Genomic DNA, 18,391 nt, shown 5'->3' on the forward strand with positions numbered 1-18,391 from the left:
GTTACTTTCTATTCCGTTTGCATTAAGTTATGTCTAAGGTTTAAGAAAATCATACAATAGGCATAATGGAATTATTCCTAGCGGGGATTAAGTTCTCCTCTAAATCTTCTATATAGATATTTTACCAATGTCGCATTTTATATTATAATATTGTTGATATTGTGTTACAAAACATACGTACACAGTTTTGCGAATATTTTAAAATAGTTTTATTATCGACACGACTTCTGCCACTAGTTAAATGCAAATAACATAAAACAGAATAATTCCATAATTTATATTAAATAAACAATTTAAAAATAACAAATTTATAATGGCACTTTCTCTTACTATACCTATATCCTATATCTACATAGAAAACAGGAATAATGTAAAATCGTTGTCATTTTTAAAAAAATACATGACTAGTAAGACTAGTATTGTTTTTGTAATTCTCGTAATGTAAATGTGAATACAATTGTATGCTAAATTTGTCCTTACTCTTACTTAATATATTCCTTACTTAATATATTTGTTGTTTTTGTAATATTTATTACAAAAACAACAAATATATTAACATACAAGATTATTGTGTCTTGTCATTGTTACGTCATTATTTATATAATACAATTGCAATGACAATGAAAACAATATCTCGCGTTTAATTTATATCATGTAATAAAAAGTAAGAGACAGAGAGCTCTGTCTATTGCACACTCGCTTGTTTGACTCTCGGTACTCGCACAAACAGACAACCACAGACCTGTGTAGTATGCTGAATACTCGTACGCACTCGCTTCACCTGTAAGCCGCGTTAAGAAACTTGGTTTCAAAAGTATGATGTTATTTTAAGACAGGGTTCATTAAAAGTTGTTACGATGTATACAGAGCGCGTTGAAAACCTAGGTCGCAAAGGATAATGGGTTCACGTGGCATATTAAGTGAACCTTGCCAAAAACAAATGTCCAAAATACCTTGCCTTTTAACATATACTTTTTTTCATTTTAGTATCATATGAAAATAACGGAGACTTATTTCCTCCAGGATCAAGTGTTCCAGAGGGGGGGGGGGGGATCAAGTCAGACATATATATGGGACACATGATATCATTCGCTATACGAAGTTTTCGTGGGCTGGTTACAAAATTTATATATCGATATCATTAGCTTTTATACTTAGTATAGCCAATGAAATTCCACGTATTTCAGTACCCATATATCTAAAATCGGATCAATATTTACCAAATAGTGATCAAAAAACAAAAGGGGGGATCAAGTGTCCCCAGTTTCCCATACAGTTATGTGTTAATATTTTAAGATCGTGACTGGCATGCTCAGATGCAGGTGTTGAGGGTTCTATTGTACGCTGAGTGAACTGAATCACTCGTAATAAATGTCAATGAATTGTTTTTAACTTCCGTCACATTGTTCCGATTGGCAAGCATGTAGTGATATCGAAAATAACATTTTAAAACTCAATAAAGAAATGTTAAATATTATTTATTATTATTTTCTTACAACAATTTATGTTTCATTTCATTATTTGATTGTGTTAGATTGTGTGAAAAGAAAACAAATAGAAAATACACGAACACCTCCAAAATAATTATGCGATGGATTGGATAAATAAAATGAAAATAATATTATAAAATATAATGATATATAGAAATATATGTAGCTATAGAGAGAGAGTAGTAGCAACTGTCAAATTAAAGAACGATGAGTTATTAGTTTTATTTATTCACTTTGTTTTAATAATGGTAAATAATTATTAAAATTGTGAAAGGAGGTAACGCTACTAAAAAATTAAATGCCAATGAATTATTGTACAATCTAATTTATCATATTGTATATCATATGTGTATAACCCGAGTGGAGCGTAATGTTGGAGACACTATAGGTATGTCTCATTTGTCCCTGTAGTTCCGGGACCAGAATAGGGCTGCGGTATCCCCTGCCTGTCGTAAAAAGCGACTAAAAGGGGCTTTCGGGGTTGCGGGCGTTAATAGTGGGAGCTCGAACCGCCCGGCTAGCGACCCCGGGCAGGACGGCGGTATGTGTGGTCGCATTCCGTTGTATATACCAGACGGTGTGGTGATACAAACTCACCTGGGCGGAGCCCGACGGGGCAGTGCGCTGAGAGGGCTCCGGTCGCGATCCTTTAGAGATTCCGGAGTCCTCTACGCAGCGCCGAGGACGGCCACCCTGGGAGTTTAGTGCGGTAAAAATCCCACATAACCCCGTGTCGCTCCCACGGCACCGGGTACATTTTGAATGTTCCCCCTCGTAAAAAAAAGGTATGTCTCATTGTTTGGCACGTCGTAATCCGTCAAGTCCAAACGGAACGTATGAGGTGTCGTTGGATTATTCCAAATCGTGAGAATTATATAAGGTTTTGTTAATAAACGATGTTTGTTTTTATAGTAATAGTGTTTTATTGTGATGTGAGATTAATGTGAAGTATTAATTTATCAGCGACCATAATGGAGTTGCAAATGACCGCGGCGGGTGTTGGCGGCGGCGGCGGTAGTGGCGGCGACTCGGAGGGCGAGGAGAGCGACGCGCTGCTGCTGGCGCGCGGCCTCGAGCTGTCCTCGCCGCCCAGCGTGCACGACGTGCTGGACGGCCTGCCCCTCATGCGGTGAGTGTTCCCTCACAGTACTACAACGTGGCTTCGCACCGTGCCCGGATACTGAATTCGCCGCCCCCTATTGGAATGACTTGGCAAAAAAAGATTAGTGCCAACTTGCCACCTGGAGATGTAATTTAAGTTTCACACGTTTTCAACTTACATTTTCCCATATCGTTACATTTCTACTCGTTAAACTTAAAATTGCTATATGTCATCAACCGCTACCAAACAAAAAAATGGCGTTAGCTAAATTCTTTATTTTCATAGTGCAGTTCTGACATAATTAGGTGTGAAAAGTGGTATATAATATTTCACAAATAAACTAGTTTTAAACAGCTATAACATAATCTGTATTGAGCTAGGTTTGTCATCATAGATGCATTATTAAAGCTAATATATATTACTCCGAGTAGTTTACCACCTCAGCAGAGAGAGAGAGAGAGAGTAGATTACATTTATTATTATAAATATTTTTACAATCCTGTATTATTCCGTGAGTGTGAAGGCGATTGCGGCAAACCGCCGTCCAAAACGCATGGGAACGGTGGCCATAGAAATCTGTCACCTAGAGAGTTACGAGTACGATTCCCGAGTTACTGATTCATCCGGCAGCATTCAGCGCTGTGTTCCGTCAGGCGGAACAAAGTAACACCTAGTGTGTGAAATGGTAATTACAACTTCTTGGAGCATAAGACAATGCGAGGAACTTGATTAGTGACTGTGTCTGTTTTCCACCAATATTCACCAATTTTATTTAACAGAAACACTTAAAACTGAAGTACATCAAAAGTTTCAATAAGTAAATCTAATGAGGTACAAACCTTGAACCTCAGAAACTTCGATTAAACTAAATCATCGATCGTAAACATTGAGTCTTATATAATTAAAACACTTATGTTTCGGATGTCAATACTGCATAATGCAGCCAAATGTTTTGGTAAGTTCCTAACACACAATAAGCACAGGGATGGATAATCATGATTATCACTCCAATTTGTATGTACTGAATTGATACACAGTATTGGTATGCAGAAGGAGAATGCGTCGCGCAGCAAGTTTCCCGAATAATTTGATTTTTACCCCAATAGGTTGTAAGTTAAGTTTCTTTATAAGATTTTACATTACATCATAACTGTTTTAAATATAAGAATATATAAACAGTTATTATTATTAATAACTTAATTGTGCAGGTCCATTGATAATGTTATTTGAAGCTAAGTCAATAGGGCATGATCTGAAAGCCGTTTGTCACGTATTCAGTGTCGCAAATTGTGTTTCACTGGCATTCAATAGACGTGTATGTAGACATTGTAGACATGTATGTGACTTACTAATTGCAGGCGTCGTTCTGTAACCCGACACGTACCTGTAGCGGTACCGACATATACATAAGTAACAAGTCAAAATATCGCAAAATATTTTATTCTTTGAATTAACTGATGCAAATGCCACGATCACTGCTTTATATTCTCTGCACTCTTTAGAATAAGTAGGCATATTTAGTTGCAATTTTAAAAAAAAATGGTAAAAAATGTAACGTTCTTTGATAATTTACATTTTGTTAATTAAATATTTTCAGTCACTTAATAAAATATTTTAGCTATGAACTTATAATATTTATATTAGCAATATTTTAACTCTCAATTAAAATACGATAACATAAAAATTAATGCCGATTCGTATTGCTTGAAGGAAAATGAATCAGTGATTTGCTTATAAAATTAATCTTATCAACAGCTTTCAAATCGGTTACCTGACATTCTGTATATTGTACATATTCATGAATGCAATCCTACTTACGAATCCTACGAAAAACTGCAATAATATGTAATTCATCAGATGTCTTAGGACTAAATTGTGAATTTATAAAGTGATAATAATATTCGCAAGCCAGGACATACACATTTGTCTTACATAATATGATTTTGCCTTGAAGTTAATTAACTTGAAGTTTTTTAATATCTCGGGTGTGTAGGTACATGTTACCTAAAAATGCATACGCTTTGCAAAATCTAAGCATTACTACAAAACATCAGTGCCAGCAGCCCAGCTCTCTCTATAGTATGGTGTAATAAACTCTATAAGATCTGTAAGGTCTCTATAAGGTCTATAAGATTTTCATTCGCTATGTATACAATATACCTAATTAGTAATGCTCAACAAGTGACCACATTATTGCATTGCTAATGTTAATACCTAATGATTGATTTCATTATGCTGATTAGATATTAAGTTATTAGCTTAATTGTTAATTACATTAATAACATAATAACACATTGCTAAGACATTTCGCTGTAGCTTCCTCCGGAGAACAAATAAAGTGCGTTAAGTAATTATATAATGAAATATGTAGTTAAAGGATAATTGGTTTTGTATGCAAATGATGATACTAAAAGGTAGAAAGTAATTATGGGTAGCAATTCCCAACCAAATCAAATCAGACTCTAGGTTATTTAAAATAATGAGTGTTATTTCAGATAACTACAAACCGCCTGGGTTCCGACACAGTCGAAATAATTATTTCCTACCTTATAATACTACAATACAAAACCTATTTTGTCTATAAGTATATTAGTTTCAAAGGACATTAAGTAAATAATATTCTGTATACAATCGCCTAAATCTGTATTTGAACGAATCAAACACTAGCAAAGTTATTTGTACTTGCATTTATTTTATAAAATTATACACAATAATTTAAGGCAACGGCTCTTCAACCCGCATAATACTGATAATTCATAACTAATGTTGGCACATTTGCGACTGACAATATGAGGTAGAGCACTAAACTATCAAAATAACGTCACTCGTGGAATGTCAAGCGGTTCATTCGTCGAATAACTAGCATACGAGTACGTCTTTTCGTCTATCATTTTGTCACTGGTGAGAACGTTGGAAGAGATCAATATAATATTTCAGCGCACAGTCTTAAGTCACAAGTCTGTGGTGAGAAGTTCCGCTCTTTCTACCACTATATGAAACTCAGTCTCCCTGTAAGTCTTTCCATCTGGGAGCACTATTTGTAATTTCTTCTTTTTTTCATTTTCATGCCTTACTATGAAGTATATTGCAATTGCGGCACTAATTATCACGATAAGAATTCCTACTACTACAAAGATCCAGAAGTTTTGCTTAAACGAACCACACCTGCTGTCGACAAATGTCGGTAGTGATATATAATGTTCCTCTAGAGCATACCAACATGTTATTATACCACCTTGTTCACTCAGCATTTCCCGCCATTCTTCGGCTAGCTCGCATGTGCAAGTCACATTAAGGTTTAATCCATCAATACGTAGGGTAACCGATGTCCGATTATACATCAGTGACGAAGGCGTAAAATAAGTGACTGTATTGTTATCTATGAGAAGTTCTTGTCTTCCCATTGTTGAAATCACTTCCATTTCAACGGAAAAACCAAAAAATGCTCCTTTACTTGTGGAGGTCACTGTATTATTTCTAAAGGTAATTGGACCTCTAGTTACAATGTGGAACCCGTCACCCTCTAAAGTGTCTATATTATTATTTTCTATTAAAACTCTCTTTGGTGAACTGACGAGAAATGTCAAACTAGACAAATATTTAACGGTGACTCCCTCCATTCGGAACAGATTAGTCACTTCTACATCCGACAAAAACCTGCTCGGCAACGTTTTCATGACGCCGCCTCGCAACAAGAAATTTAAGGTAGTAAACTTCTTGAACGCTTGTATTTCTATGTTATCGAATACATTGTTTGTAAGTTCTACGTTCTTTACGCCGGTAAGACTGGAGAAGGCGAACGGTTTAAGGGTATTTATTCTACTGTCACTGATAACTATATCGTTAACACGTCCTTGAATCGCATGCGATGAGATTTCATTTATCGTGCTGTTATTAATTGTTATTCTTATGCCTGGATTCGTGTCGCTGTCTCGAGAAAAAGGTGACCACGCCAACGCTCGTTCGTTGATCACTACGTGGCTCACATTTCTGATCTCTATTGCCCGCAAGTGAATGAGACTTCTCACAGAGTCCTGAAGGAAGTGAACACGTGCGCAGCCATCTATGACGATGCCCGTAGCGGTCGAGGGAATTCTGTATGCTCCATCAGGCCTTAACGTCACCTCCTGAGAACAAGTGATATTCAATAAAAAATCACGTTTACATTGCAGTTTACGGTACAATATATGGTAGAGGGAGTTATTGAAACGTCGAAATTGGAAATGAGAGTTAATGTTTTACTTGCCAAAGTAAGATTTACTATTACAACAGGTGTAGAAGCAATTCTCACTCGCTTCCTTTCTCATTTTCATGAATTTAAATTTGCTGTAGTGTAAACGATCGGTAGCGACTATCTTTTAAAATTACATCATGCGATAATCTTGTACAAATTCTTATTGCGTAAATGTCTTTATTATACCCATCACTTCGTAAGCCTGGATCAGAATCGTTTATTCTTGGCACTAAATAGACTAAACACCATCAGGTATGCTATTATATTATTATATGGCATTAGGAATATGTTTGCTTTATACAATGTTTTTTACAAAAATCGTGTGGACTTTTCGCTTTTGTTGTATTAATAAGGAGCAACATTACAATGTTTTTTGTGTCTTTAGTTTTTACAACTTATCGATCATTTTTATTAGCGTGCAAGGATCATCTGCTTTGATTAATAATAATTGATAGCTCGTTGACGTCCTACGTAACGTATAGGTAATAAAATATAATATGAGTTATTTTTGTAACGTTACGTTGGTGTTCAATAAATAAATAACAGTATCGTATAACGATGCAGGTCACTGGATAAATGGTCACTACGAAAAATTATAAACGACTCCGAATATGAGTGATGTGATGAATAAGGACTTGACACCCCTGAAAACGAATTCTCTCTAGTATTCCTAAGCATATTTGCTAATGTTAAATGCCAGACGTAATACACTTCGAAATAACTCATATAACCACGTTAAAACTGCTACTATAATGTAATATTATGTTACTGTTTTTGTAGGCAATTTTTATAATAAGTCTTCACGTAAGCTTTCTTCACCGATAGCCGATAGATATAAAGTAAAATTTACAAGTACCTCAAAATCTCGCGTGCAGCTACAGATGACCCTGGTAAATGCGTCACAACGGCACACCTCATCTTCGCAAATCGTGGGCGTGATGCCTTGCGCCAAGCAGCGCGCGTGCAGCACTACCAGTATATGCCACCACGTTGCCCAACGCATGCTATGCTGTTTTTGAGAATTCACGTCACCATTTCATACGGCGGATCCGGCTGTAATAATAATTAAAATATCTTAAGGCCTTGAAATAAATTTAAAATCATTGCTACTTACGTTATAAATGTTGTTACATTTTTTTTATTGTATATTATATGAGGCTGTTAGAACCAGAGCAGCCTTACTACAAAAAACGATGTACAATATAGAGAGAAGTAAAAGTATATAGTCCGCTCTGAAGTTGATGCGAGGTGTAGCCATACAATTTACTATGGCGAAGCGATTCATTTCTATATTCAGAGCGGACTAGCACTTTTACGTGGACTATACAACATTTTTAAATTACGAAAATACAGATAGGTCAAAAATCATTAAAATGCCGTTTAAGCTACTCCCGGTTCTAGCAGCCTCATATATGTAGGTGTTTTTAAATGTCAAAATCGGTACAACTTTGGGAATCTGAATCTATTCTGAATAAACACCCAACGTAATTAAAAACAAATACAAGAACTTTTATGAAAAATGATTTCCTACTTAGGTATTACAGTCGCTCTGCTGGTTATAATAGAACATGTAGGTACTGTAATTAATTGGAAGTAATTGCTTACATACAAAACACAATTATGTTGGTCTTACCAGACAAAGCAGGATTGGTGTTTGCTACTTATTGATATCGGATTAATATCAAATAGGTAATGTAATTGCTAAACTCTGTTTTGCACTGATTTTCTTATATCCGACATGGAATCACTCTAATTATAACGTACAACAATGCTTTTTTTCGAATAATTATACCGATATAGCCTGGTGTTCACGAGGCAGGCATTTATCGATGTGAGTCAGCTCAGTGTAGTCTTATCGAGGCACGTTATCAGATAGCATAGGTGCTGGTCGGCTTACGTACCGCACCGAGAAACGCGCGCGTGTGATTTTAGCAAGGCTATCGGTGAAGATAGCGCGCGCAGCCAGATACTGGCTCGTTGATGACCTCTATTTTTGTTTTTAATTAATTGCCTTTACTTATGCAAACATTGATTTTGAATTCCCCGTCGGCCTCTGTAAACACTTGATGCTTGTGATTCTGAAGCCGTTTTTATCTTCTTAAATTATACAATATGTTACTTTACTTAACAAATTTCATCCGTATATATTTTATTTTTTTATAACTACTAAAAGTCAATGGTTGCACTATTAAAAAAACAAACCTATATACAACTTATTTAACAATTCTACCAGGGTTGTTGTAGGTAAGGCCTTATGTTATAAATGAAATAATTCCGCCGACCATCACACATTAGTGCGTCATGCTACACATCCAGATCAGAAGAAGCCCGGTGATTCATACGAACTCGTTCCTCTACCTAGCTACGAGAACACGCCTTTTGGAAATTTGCCCATGAACGGATCACCTTAGTTTCATTTTGTAATAATGTGTAGCTATAATAATTGATACAATAACGTAAAGTAGCCGATCAACGAATTCTTTATCTAAAACAATAGATTTGATCTGCGACGAATAAACGTTGCAATACTCTCAATGGTGCAACGGCTAGCTCACATACCTTCACCTCCGACCGCACCCTTTTAGATTACGGTGATATTTATGAACAAGAATGTGTATCAATAAGAGAAGTATACATATCCTTGACGCGTCTGCTGGATATGCTAATTACGACTCACTTTGAGCTATTTTTGAGTTTTAAAGATGCTATTGCAAATTTTGTTTGCGCTGCGAGAGATCGCAGGAGACGTGAAATTTGCATTATGATGTATTTTTATCGTCTGATTCTCAACGATGCTCATGTGTACCTAATTCTGATCCTAAAATGCTCATTCAATGACTTTATTATTTTGTTTATATCCTGAAAACATTACGATGTGTAATAACTAATAACCCATACCATTTGTTACATTCCCCATTCCAATTGAAGGGATAAACAAAATAAAAGTTTTTGTCTGTGAGTCCAAAATAACGGCGTTTTCTTAAGCTGATATATTTATTAGCACGAAACCAAACCATAAAAAACGTTTTTATTTTTGTCTGCCTGTCAGTACGGGTTAATTTTGGAAACGGCTTAACCGATTTCGACGGGAATTGTACGGAAACATTATAAAAAGAAGGCATTAGGGATATTAGCATAAGCTACTTTTTAAACTACTAAGAAGTAGCCTGAGCACGGTACTAAACACATAAAAACATTAAAAATTATGAAACTTTATGTATTATAGATCTTTCAGTTAATTTTTAATATATAAGCCAATGCTAAAATAATACTAACTATTACATGCAATTCATTTTGTTTTAATGGAAGATATGTATATTAAAATATAATGCTAAGTGTATAATCGAATTTTAGGGCCTACTTAAATTTCATACGACATTTACAATACAAGGATGTATTTATTAAAAAAAATAAGTTTTAGTGATTCACACATTGCGAGAGAGTAACAGTGTTAAATGAGGTGAACCTGAATTCTTCAGAGAAGTTCCGTTCGAGAACGATAATAAGATAAGGCTATGAAATAAACAAAGGACTGTAGTCTGGCTGCCGAGAGAATGCTTTTTTGAAGGCTCTCCGAGTGTCGGTTGAACATGACTAGAGATGGGTATAGTAACATTTTAAAGCGTAAATAAAATAAATTAATTATATTCGAAAATATTTAATTATAAAATGCTCGTGTCACAGTGTTAGTTACCGTTCTCCTCCGAAACGGCTTTACCGACTTTCACCATTTGCCGGGTCAGCTAGTATTTAATTAAAAATATATATACAACAACAAAATACAGAATATTTTGTTGTTGTATATTTTAAAGATCTTCACCTACATGTGCATAGCAAAATATTACCGATTAAACTATTGTATAAAAATCATCAATTATTGGTGTCACTTTATAACAACGTTCTTTATTGATATATGACATGTTACTTCTTATAACAACTTTAAAAAAAAAACAATTTATGAAAATAAATATGTTAATAAAGGTTAGGTGTAGCACCTATAATATTTGGGATGATAAAACTATTATACAAAAAGTTCAGTGATTAATTTCGTTAACTGACCTAAGATTATGTCGAGTTCGTTGTTGTTTGTTTGTTTTGTCGATTTTTAGTTGGTAGGACGATTCCTATATTATTATCAAATCGATATTTGACCGATAATTTTAAACATGACTGTATCTATTATGTCATACCTTGCCGAGACCGAACTTCAATACGTCATCTGTGTGAAATAAGGTTTATGTTCGATAGGTAAGGCCGTTAAAGCTACATTTACGCATATTTAGCAACCGTAGCTTCCTCCATTTATTTCGGCCGAAGTCGAAGGATTAAGATTAAAAACCTTAACAAAGTCATTTCAAAATTGGCTAAAGAGTATAGTGATTTAAGAAAACTGTTTGTTTATTTGGACTTTACGTAAATAAACGACTTCATTTTCTTTCACAGTTTAAAAACGTCATAATTACTTTCTATTATGAAAGTTCAGAGGATTCCTTTCTCGTACCCACTTATTAAAAAGCTGAAGCCTGAGGTTAGCGTGTGCAGTTGGCCGAAGACAGGCACCAGTAATTATATATCTACCTATGTGGTATTATTTTACAACGTGAATTACAGCTGAAATTATTATTATATTGTTAATACCAATAAAACTGTTACTACGGGATAAAATAATATAATATATCGAGTATTATACATCATTACATTATTTGTGCGCGGACACATGGAATAAGTTTTATTTATCTGACTGCGAAGGGTAATGTTTTGTATGAAAAAAAATATTAAATGTATATCTCATAAATTGTTACCTCCTGCAGCCCAAATAGCTTGACGGATTTTCCGTATTCTTGTTACTAAAGGAACCTAACTACTATTGGCTATATTTTGAAGTACTTCCTTTCTTATAATAAAAACATTTAACAATATTTCTCTAGCTGCCAATCTTGTAACATTTTGTCAGTTTTTTTGCATATCATATCAAAGTCCAAACAAATAGAGATTCAACGTGTGAATAATCTTGTAAGAAGTTTGTATTAAATATTTTCTAAGTTTATTCAAAAGTCTTGCAGTCTCGTGTGCGTGCTAAGATAATCAAGGTCAAAATACCGGTTTCTAGTAAATATCATGTTTCCTTTGCTCTAAATGACATTGTCAATTTTAGAAAAAATATATTGTAGAGCTTGATTTTTCTTTAAATATACTCAATTTGATTTATTTTTATGGTGTTAGGTATACAACCATATTATTATATAACCCTTTCTTGGCAGTCGGGTAATAAATAACTATATAACTAACGGGTGTTGAATTGTACTATTGGATTCTAATCATACGTACATGTATGTTTTCTTAACATCGGGTTAGGGCTCGAACACAAAACTGCGATGCGACGCGATGCGAATTCGCAACGCAGAAAATTGCGATGCGAATTGCTGCAATGCGATATCGTGCGGCGTAGCGTCTCTCAGGGTGACCAACAACAACAACCACTGTGCGATGCGAATCAATTCGCAAGTTCTTGCGATGCGTCGAGGGAGCTCGCAGATTTTTGCGATGCGACGTCGCAGTTTTGTGTACGAACCCTTAAACCTATAGTGTATCGTACTCGTAGTGGTGCCGTGAATGGATACGGTTACTGCGAGTAAAATCTTCCCATTAAGTCTATGTAAGTAATTTCGCTTGTCATATCACATGTAAGAGATATAAGCACAATTCTAATAATCATAAATAATATATACGTTAGTCAAGGCATAATATAAATGACCTTGAATTTCCACAGTCGAGTAGCGCTGTCGCCATCTTAAAGTAATATAAAGCTAATGGTATATTAGTATGTTGGTACGTATAATGTAGAGGCTTTGAATTCTTGAGTTGATTTTTGATAAGAGCGGCTCATAAGCCTCGCCGTAGATACCTAGTATAATTATGCATCTCACTGGCGGCTACTTCGACTAATTTAAACAAGTACCTATTGGCTACATTTACTTGATTCGTGCATATACCGTATTTAAACCGAAGAAAGCCTTGCTAATAATTAGTTTCTAAAAGATGAATATTACCTATCTGCGGCTATAAACGTTGTTTGTTTGTTTTGACACTTCCCTCAGAACAAACCCTGCCGCGTAGTTTTAAAAAAGTTTGGAGTTCTTTGTTTACATTTCCTGCAAATATTGTTTTTGCAACATGGAATTGATGAGATTGAATTAGTTCTTACATGTCTGAATGAATTATAGTTTAATTGTAAACATGCAGTTAACGAATGAAGATGAAGAGGGCCTATATTTAAAAAGCGGTGACACTTTTACTAAGTTTTTTTTTTCTTTGAGATGACAGCCATGACGCCTATGTTCCCTTCTATTTTGTTGTGGTTATAACGGGTCACGCTGTATAAATATAATCAATAATCATAAAACATACTTAAATACGTCTTTTACATAGTCTTATTATATGTGTGTTTTAATGTATAACTTGTCACCATCATTTTAGGAATTGATTTAGTTGAAAAAATAATAGATTTTTCAATCACTCCTCGTGAAAGTAATGTTCGCATGTAAACTAATAATTAGTTCGTACGTAATACTTTAGGTACTCTAAATGTACCTAAGCATGCATTGATATTGCAAATCTAGAGCACAATACGTCCCGCTCCACCCGATAAGCTATTGGAATAGAATTAACGCGGAACGTGCACACGAAAGCACGAACTGTTGCCGGTGTTAGTACCTACCTAGTAGTGCTGAGCCAATTATTTTCTTCTTAAACATAATATCTTATTTCAGCATTGTTCATTTAAAACAATACTTACCTGACGACGAATGGGTCTCAGCGTGCCTTTACATTCGTTGTTGGTACAATTTTTCAATTACTTCATAAAATACTGCACTGTTTACAATAGTAAATATTTGACCTGCAATATGGTTACTTATTACGTTCGTTACATTTCCAGTAAGGTAGACTAACAAATGAAATTTGTTCGCGAAATTGCTGCAGAATTTTATATAAATCTAAGTTGATTACATTTTGTTGTAAACAATGATCGTGCGTGTACGTTATTTTCTCTCTCAATATTTCAATAGGGCATCATGCATACCTCATCAATTACATAATATTTCGTGTGTTACACTTATTTGCTCACTTTAGACTACGTCGATATTCCATACATCACATCATAATGCTCGGTATGTCCGCGGAGGTGAATGTATTCATTGCCATATCAAAGTTCTCTCTTTTATTACATGTAAGAATTTAAATAACTGTTTCTTTATATGCGTTCGCACAATAATATGGCCAATCCAAGATTGTTTCCTTAGTTTTTGTACATAAGTTTTCCTTAGTCCTGTTATTCACTTAACGTGTTAGACTGTGGTTGTTTGGTTACGCATATGACCGCTCGACCTCAACGATGAGTCCTAGTTGTGATTATCGAATTAACCTTTAACTTACAGCTTCCCGGCAATATGCTCATGTTGTCATAACGTTTTTTATCGGAGAAATCTTTTCCGGAGATTAAACTACGTGAAAATTTTAAAGAAAAAAGTAAACTTAAATATTATAAATGAATATAATATAGTTTCTATTTAGTCTCAGTCATAACAATCATTTTATAACGTTCATATTTAATAAACAATGAAATCACGTTAAGAGCGATTCAATAGAAATCATTTATTTACATTGTTTCTTATTTCGGTATGTTTACATTAACCGTCAGTTCCTAAAACTAAGGTCGTGCTCGAATGGTTTGGGGAGTCGTCTCGAATTGCCGTAAGACCCACTGTTTGCACTGTAACAACACTCATAGTGACAACTAGGAACCATAGCATCTTGGACATCACGCCATTATAGGCTTAACAGAGTGGATATTAAAATTGAAGATGTGCAACGTCCTATTCTCAGTCGAAAGTGCGTTCGCCTTTTTGGCTCTTACAATGTTAAATTATGTTGCCGAAACGATTGCTGTTTGATATATAAAGGAACATCGTGCTACCTAATAAGAAGTTACCAAGATGTCTCAACATGGGCCACGTTCTAGTGATTTAAATATTGCGAAATATTTTTAAGACTATGAATGTCATATATAACTAGTTTCATAAATTGTATGTTTTGCCTTATTTACATAATTCTGTTCTAAGTAATAATATTAATACTTAGCAAAAAAGTGTAATCTGTGATAATAATGTAATTATCTATGTATTTGTCGCACATATATTTCTATATAAATACTAGCTGACCCGGCAAAAGTTGTGTTGCCATATAAATAAAAAAAAAATTAAGGGTGAAAAACCCTTATCACTTAGGGATATGAAAAATAGTAGCCGATTCTCAGACCTACTGAATATGCATAATGCATATAAATTTGGTGAAAATTGGTAAAACCGTTTCAGAGGAGTACGGTAACTAACATTGTGACACGAGAATTTTGTAAATGTATAAGATTTTTCAGAATAACTTACAACTAATTTAATGATTACATAATTCAAGCAATGTTTTTTTGCTTCTTAATCCTTTGTCTAATAGGAAACTATAAAATGTGTGAGTACTCATGTAAATTATTAATAAGGAATAAATTACCTATATTTTATACTACTGGTTAATAACACCGTGTTCATATTATATAATGATAGCTGAAATATTATGGTGAATGTTTTACGTTTTAAATTGTTTCAGGAGTATTTCCAAAATAATTTTAGATTTTCAAGTTTTTATTTACTTTCACCGGATTTCTGTTACTATTTACCGCGCAACATAAGGAGATTTTCTAATATTAAATGTCGTTGGCGTGACATAGGTAACTTTATTGCGTCTTGTTTACATATTGTGGTTAGTTATTCATATGCCTCTTAACCTCTGAAAATGTTATAGATATGTATAAAGTAAATAGGTGTACACTATTTATTATTATACCTATTAATACGCGAGAATTATGTAAAAGGCGACTAGTAATAGTAGCCTTTTAAAGTGACCGAAATTTGACCGTTACTAAACACAGATAAAACGAAACATGAGATTCACCGAAGAAGTATTTGTAACAAGTATAATTACATCATTCAACGTAAAAAAAACACCTTGTTTAACTTAATATAGGTAAAGCATACAATTGTGTCAATTGTGTAATTGTATGTAGGTATAAAAGTGTATTATACCTACATACAATTTACTTACGCCAATTCTGTACAGTAGGTTTAATTAATAGGTGTACAATGTTTTTTATTTATGTATTAATACATAGGTTGCAAATAGATGTATTACACTTGTGATTATATTGTTGAGACTCAGATTGATTAATATTTACCTATTTAATATTTGTTACATACCTGTGCTTAATAAGTAATGTTATATATTCTGGCGTCCTGTTCTGCAGCAAAGTTTGATCACATGCCAACTCGATCGGTGCTACACTGACGTTTAGTATTGGGTTATGTCATAAAATAGGAAATATTAATACCGACCTCCCGAGCGAACGGATCCGTAAGGCAAATAACAAGCAAATATATAGCACTAAAACAAAGTCAGGGTAACAAAAAAAAACAGAGGCATGTAAAATTCGTCCTTGAAATTTGGTAGGATGTAATTGAACTATTAATTAAAGTCTAGATCGCATATACCGGCGTATCGCGAGATTTATATCCCTCGTATAGAGAGGTCAGCAAAAACAATACATGTGGCGGCGAGTCGGTTCCCGCGCATGCGACTGACTCGAGAACAGTCACTAACATACAACTGAACAGTGGTGAGCAGCGCTTAATGCGCACACAGCGCCACGCAGCGGCTCCGCGAGGTGCGCGAGCGCTGTCGGCGCGACCTTCACAGTTTATGTATTCCACTGACTCTACTCAGTGTGTTCCGACTCTAATACCGTCGCTCGTGATTCCGACTCTAATACCGTCGCTCGTGATTCAGGATTCCTATTTGAACTTATGAATGTTTTTTTAACTATATTGTTAATCAAATACTTTTAGGTTTATATTATAGATTGAGTACAGCAGTTATTCGTTTACGGCTATGTGGTAAGATAATATTGACAAACGTTCTTAACGAACACTTCTTTAACGAAGTAGATTTATTAAAATAAAGTTAAAATGGACCTGATTTTTACGATGGACCTGATTTTTACCTACGTGTGTTTAAAAATGTACATTACTATGCCAAAATTAATAGTACTACTAAATAACTTGGCTACCTAAAAAAGGTCTCTTTATTTGAATTCTTCTAATACGGACGCCGTTAAACATATTGTATTCTGTAATTCATTTGAGGCGTTGTTTATTTTTTATTGAATATTTATAAAACACAATTTCGTTTACCTATTTATATAAAAAGTAAGAAAATTAATTTATGGTCTAAGATAATATTATGCTTAATTGCATGTAACATTTTAGAACATGTTCACCTTAAGGCGTCTGAATTTATTTCACCAGGAGGTGAGGATTTTAAACAAAAAAATCTACAACTATAAAAATACATAATATATGTGTAACAATTGTTATGACCACACTAGATTAGTGAAATCAAAACCCATTGGTGATGTCAGCAATTACTTGTCAGCTTAATTATAAAATTATCTTATATTATGTGACCGGCAAACTTTGTGTTACCATATAAATAAAAAAATATTAAGGGTGAACAACCTTTATCACTTACGGGTATAAAATTAGATAGTAGGCGATTCTCAGACCTACTGAATATGCATATAAAATTTGGTGAAAATCGGTAAAGCCGTTTCGGAGGAGTACAGTAACTAACATTGTGACACGAGAATTTTATATATAAGATGACATTGCTTGTTCATATTTGCATTTTATGAATTTCGTTTGCTTCTCCTATGATGGATATAATAACAATACATTGAACAACAGTAATAAACATAATAAAACCTAGATATATAACAAATAAACATCCTCTTGAATTTATACAGCCACGATTAAACGACTTCAAATACATATAAACATCTAAATATAAAACTGAACGAGGCCGCTCTCATTGGTCTCAAAAATGTACAAGAACATTCCTCACCGTACATAAAAATGTAGGTTGGGGTATCTTCCTACATACGAATGAAATGGCTGAAATTCATGTGGGCATTGGTTTACAGGCCATAATAGAGACGTTGTCCAGGTTTCCTATAGAGTAAATTTGTGTGAACGCTCCCGATAAGTTTACGTAAGATGAAAGTGTTTATTCAACGAACTCTGTCTGTATCACAGCGCCTGCTCTACAGAACGCGATGAAATGCGCTGAGTACAGCTTTAATTACTTTAGTGTAAGCGAAAGTACGTGTACAGTGAGTGACATGGAAGCGTACGAACAAATAATCATATCTAAGGTTCTCAAACTTATTTCGTTTTCTAACTTTTAGGGTTAATAATTTTTTCGCGTCCTAAAAAATTATAAAATCACAAATCAATTTCAAGCAATTAGAAGTTAATATGCGTTTATTAAGAATAACTTAGCAAGTATGTCATAAAAATTGATTTTACTATAAAATGTATTTTCTACTAGTTTTCAATCAGACTGCCCCTGAAGAATAAGTCGTACCTACGCTGAAACTTGCGCAGGTGCACAGAGCGGGCGTCCGCT

The 18,391-nt window shown here is 34.4% G+C and overlaps 2 protein-coding genes across 2 annotated transcripts in view; one reads left to right on the plus strand and one right to left on the minus strand.

The window, feature by feature from the left end:
• The window catches only part of hiw (MYC binding protein highwire), a 95,429-nt gene that overhangs the window by 17,993 nt on the left and 59,045 nt on the right, over positions 1-18,391 (plus strand). Inside the window, exon 34 of the mRNA XM_073075192.1 lies at positions 2,454-2,619. Within this exon, the coding sequence (XP_072931293.1) occupies positions 2,454-2,619 (166 nt within the window). The remainder of the gene's footprint in view (positions 1-2,453; positions 2,620-18,391) is intronic.
• Positions 5,264-16,661, minus strand: LOC140743698 (uncharacterized). The gene is made up of 3 exons (XM_073075191.1): positions 16,129-16,661; positions 7,683-7,879; positions 5,264-6,719 (listed from the first exon to the last, which is right to left on the minus strand). Exons 2-3 carry the CDS (start codon positions 7,827-7,829, stop codon positions 5,544-5,546), a joined length of 1,323 nt encoding a protein of 440 aa, XP_072931292.1. The 5' UTR covers positions 7,830-7,879; positions 16,129-16,661; the 3' UTR covers positions 5,264-5,543.

The sequence above is a fragment of the Epargyreus clarus genome, unplaced genomic scaffold (genome assembly GCF_041222505.1).
Source record: "Epargyreus clarus isolate Ecla_fem2 unplaced genomic scaffold, WU_Ecla_fem_2.2 ptg000007l, whole genome shotgun sequence".
Taxonomy (NCBI): Eukaryota; Metazoa; Arthropoda; class Insecta; order Lepidoptera; family Hesperiidae; genus Epargyreus; species Epargyreus clarus.